The 3,966-nt window shown below is 33.5% G+C and overlaps 1 protein-coding gene across 2 annotated transcripts; it reads right to left on the bottom strand.

Annotated features, from left to right (window-relative positions):
- Positions 1-215: 215 nt before the first annotated feature.
- Positions 216-3,966, bottom strand: LOC142606448 (cytochrome P450 81C13-like). Of its 2 annotated transcripts, XM_075777804.1 has the most exons (3): positions 2,950-3,966; positions 823-943; positions 216-702 (listed from the first exon to the last, which is right to left on the bottom strand). In XM_075777804.1, exons 1-3 carry the CDS (start codon positions 3,841-3,843, stop codon positions 323-325), a joined length of 1,395 nt encoding a protein of 464 aa, XP_075633919.1. In that variant the 5' UTR covers positions 3,844-3,966; the 3' UTR covers positions 216-322. The 2 variants fall into 2 exon arrangements, with proteins under 2 accessions (XP_075633919.1, XP_075633915.1); XM_075777800.1 differs by having other exon boundaries at positions 216-943; positions 2,950-3,944.

The raw sequence follows: 3,966 nt of genomic DNA, 5'->3' as shown, positions 1-3,966 counted from the left end.
TCATATTAAGAAATTAAGAAACTAACATAACACAAAAATATAATTTTAAAAATATAAAAATAGACAAATAATGATAAAGTCTAAACTCTAAACAATTAAAACGTAAAGTAATTTTTTATTAAAATTTATTTACTTATTTTTTAATTTGTTATTACTTTTATTTATTAGTAATTTAGTTTTAATTATTTTAAAAAAATTAGCTTATCTATGCACTTATAAAAACAGAGGTAATTTTACTTTATTGGTCTATGCACTTAAAAAAGCAGAGCTAATATACTTTATTGGTTTTGTTAATCAATCTCATATCTTACAACAAATCTAGTCAAAGTTGAGAAAGGATGTTAGTCATGGAAGGGCATGGAGTACAAACAGCCTCTAAAGGCTGAGTCTTTGCCATAAGAAATCCCAAACCTGAGGCCATGTCCACCATCTCCTTCCCAACCATTTCCCAATCAAAGCACTGAATGAGTGAACCCAATGCTAATGAAATCATCCTCATGGCCATGCCAGCACCAGGGCATACCCTCCTCCCTATGCCAAATGGAATGAATTTGAACCCTTCTCTTTCTCCATTGATTTCTTCAAATCTCTCTGGCTTGAACTTAGTAGGCTCCTCCCAAAACTTGGGATCTCTATGCATGGACCATGCATTCACCAACAAAATTGTCCCTTGTGGGATATGAAATCCCCCCACAGTGCAGTCTGCTGAGGAACAATGAGGTAATAAAAGTGGTGATGTAGGATACAATCTAAGTGTTTCATTGATGACACAACGAAGATAGGGAAGTTTGGCAAGATCCGAGTCATTTATCAAGTGCTCACCCCCAACTTGGTTGTCAATCTCTGCTTTAACCTTCTGCAACACTTCTGGATTATTAAGAAGAAGTGACATTGCCCATTCTATGGTTGTTGCTGTTGTGTCTGTTCCCGCAATCAACATCATCTGCAGCACTTAATTCTTTGTAAGCTAAGCTAACATTTCCAGAAACAAAAATTCTAGGCAGAAGGGAAAAATAATTTATATTTTTCAGTACGTATCTCAAGAAGATGTTTGGATGTTCTGTAAAATTGCATTTCCACAAAGTGTTCCACATGGATTCAGCAGCATGGTTCCATTGTTTCTTAATAGGATAGAGAAAAATGACAAAAGATGAACCATAATTTCATATATAATGTAATATATGTTTTTTCAAAAGGACTCCAAATTAGATCTATATTATCTACGTGATCATAGGTTCTAATTAACTTCTAAACGCTACAATAGAATTTTAACCAAGAAAAACACAGGAAATGTCTATTAATGCTTTTCTCAACAAAAAAAAGGGTCAATTAATGTGCAAAGATTTCGAATTTCATTAGCTTTACCTGAACATAGTAAACTTAGTAGATAGCTTGTTGAAAATGCAATAGCTCAAATAAGAAGACTCAGGCAATTAAAGTTGCATGCGTTTAAAAGTTTACCTTTCAATAATAGCACTCCCAGACGACATAGATTGTGAAATATTGTAATAGAATAATAGGAATAAAGAGAACTAAAAAGAAAATAGAAACAATGACACTAAAAGAGAACATCAAGGATATAAATTATTCAACTTCTAGCCTACTTCCACATGATTCAGCTTCGAGCCTACACTTACGAGTTCAAATCTTTCATCCTACTTTTTTTGCTCCATTCTATTTTCTCATAGTTGATCAATTATAACATTATAGATGTGGAAAAGCAGAGGACACATATTGAAACCCTGTTAATTTTTTCAATCATTTATAGTTGACCACCTCATAGTATTGACTTGTGACAAAAGTTGTCACTACTTTCTCCCACTCAAAAACCAAATCGCCAATTTAATACGGTATATTATTTGAAGAACAAGTCAAGGTATATTAAATTTCATGCAAAGTAGTCATGCTGGGTGGGTGGAGAGAGCTAAAGTCACTCTTGCTTGACAATGCATGCAAAAAAAGGCATGTAATTTAATGTTGTAGTGTAAAAATTAAAGGCTCCTTCCAACATATTGATGACTGCTGGTAAATGCTATCTCATCACAGAAAGCTATTGTATAAGAAAGGCCGATCATTTAATTTTTCCTATTTTCAATTGATTACGATAAATACTTTAAAAAGTTTGATATTCATGATTCATGTAGAGGGTAGTTGATGTTAAATGTTAAATTCAAGAGAAAAAAGATTATAAAAAAAAAAATTAAAAGAAAAAAAGTTAAGAAGAAATGAACTAAATTACATGGTGCTTTTTGGTATTTTTGGTGATAGAATTTACAAACTAACAGGTATAATATATTTCTATATATGGGAAAGGGGCAGGGGCGCAAAAGCATTTGTCTTTACACCTAGTTCTTGATCAATTATTCAGCATGAACACATTTACGGTGCCAAGAAATTCAAATAGGTTATATTTGGGAACTTGGATTTGGATTTTAAACTAATCAATCTGAAATGCCTTGATTTCAAATCTATTGATTTTAGGAGTTATTTCAAATTCAAGTATTTTAAAGGTTTAAAATTCTTAGTAGATTTGTTAAATCCAAATCCTTGACATTTTTTAAACTTTCCAAACAAGTTATTTGGATTTTAATCACTTAAATCCAAAATCAAATGCCCAAATTATGTCATCCAAACACACCAATAATGGTTCAAGGTTAAATAAGAAAAAGAGTATTCTAGTCAAATTATAATTAAAATCCTTGTAATCGTGTATGTAGCCAACGCCTATGTTGTAAACACAGTTGTGAAACTCAATACGTGCATGCAAAACACACTTTTATAATTACAATAAATATTAATCTTAAAGATTACTCTGCATCCTATTTTAATACAACAGTGCTAAATGCCTAAATGGTTGCGTCGCAAAATAATCATGAAACATATAACAACAAAAAGTAATTAAAATCCCCATATATTGAGCAATAATCACAAAGATGTAAATAAACTTACCAATGTGAGGCTTTTGATGACATCATCTGAAAAAAATTCAGGATCAGATTTCCGTAGAGAAAACAGAGTTTCCATCAGTGTCCTCTTCTTTTCCACATCTATACTGTTATCATTGTTCAGCTTTATCTCTTCAAACAAACGCCTTAATACTTCATCTCTTTTCCTCTGCAACCTTATCATATTCTCCTCCAACCCTTTGTAACCTGCCCACCTTAAAATTGGAAAGAAATCACATATATTCACTGTCAAGCTTGCAAAGTAAACCTCTTTGAATTCTTTGAGAAGTTTCTTTCCCACATCCATGCATGTAAACTCCTCTCCAACACATGGCTTTCCGGCAACTATCCTCATCATTATATTGGACACCAAAAGTGTGCTCAAATACTTGAAGTCCACCTTTTGGGGTTCTATATTTGACACTTTAAACAATTGGCGAAGAAGAGAGTACACTACTTCTTCTCTAATGGTAGAAGATTCCTGAAGGCTGATATGAGAGAAAATCTCAATGGTACTAACACGTCTGAGGTTTCGCCACAAGTGACCATATGGAGCCCAAACTGGGGCAGTACAGTTGTAAGTAAGACGATCCCCAGCCATAGTTTGGGGACGATTTGCAAATATTATGTCATTTTTAGTGAAACATTCTTCGACAGCTGAAGGAGAAGATACAATAAGGATAGACCTTGAACCAAACTTAAGAGATAGGATTGGACCGTACTTCAGTGATAGGGTCTCTAGTGTTTTGTGGAGTGGCTGTTTCAGGAGGTGAAGGTGGCCGATTATTGGTAGAGAAAATGGACTTGGTGGTAAATTTTTGTTATGGTGGCGGTTTAGAAGTTTGATAATGAAAACAGTGGAGAGGATCAAAGCAAGGTAGAAGTATAAGCTTTCCATGCCGAAGCAGAGCTATAGTTTAGAGAAAAACAGAGGGAGAAGAGATAATAAACCTTACCTAAATGCAATAGTGAGGGTCTTATCTATGAATGCCAAAAACAGATTTGTCATTGTCCTACAATT

The sequence above is a fragment of the Castanea sativa genome, chromosome 1 (assembly GCF_040712315.1).
Source record: "Castanea sativa cultivar Marrone di Chiusa Pesio chromosome 1, ASM4071231v1".
Taxonomy (NCBI): Eukaryota; Viridiplantae; Streptophyta; class Magnoliopsida; order Fagales; family Fagaceae; genus Castanea; species Castanea sativa.
Note: the sequence above shows the minus strand (reverse complement) of the source record. Positions and strands in the feature narration are given on the sequence as shown.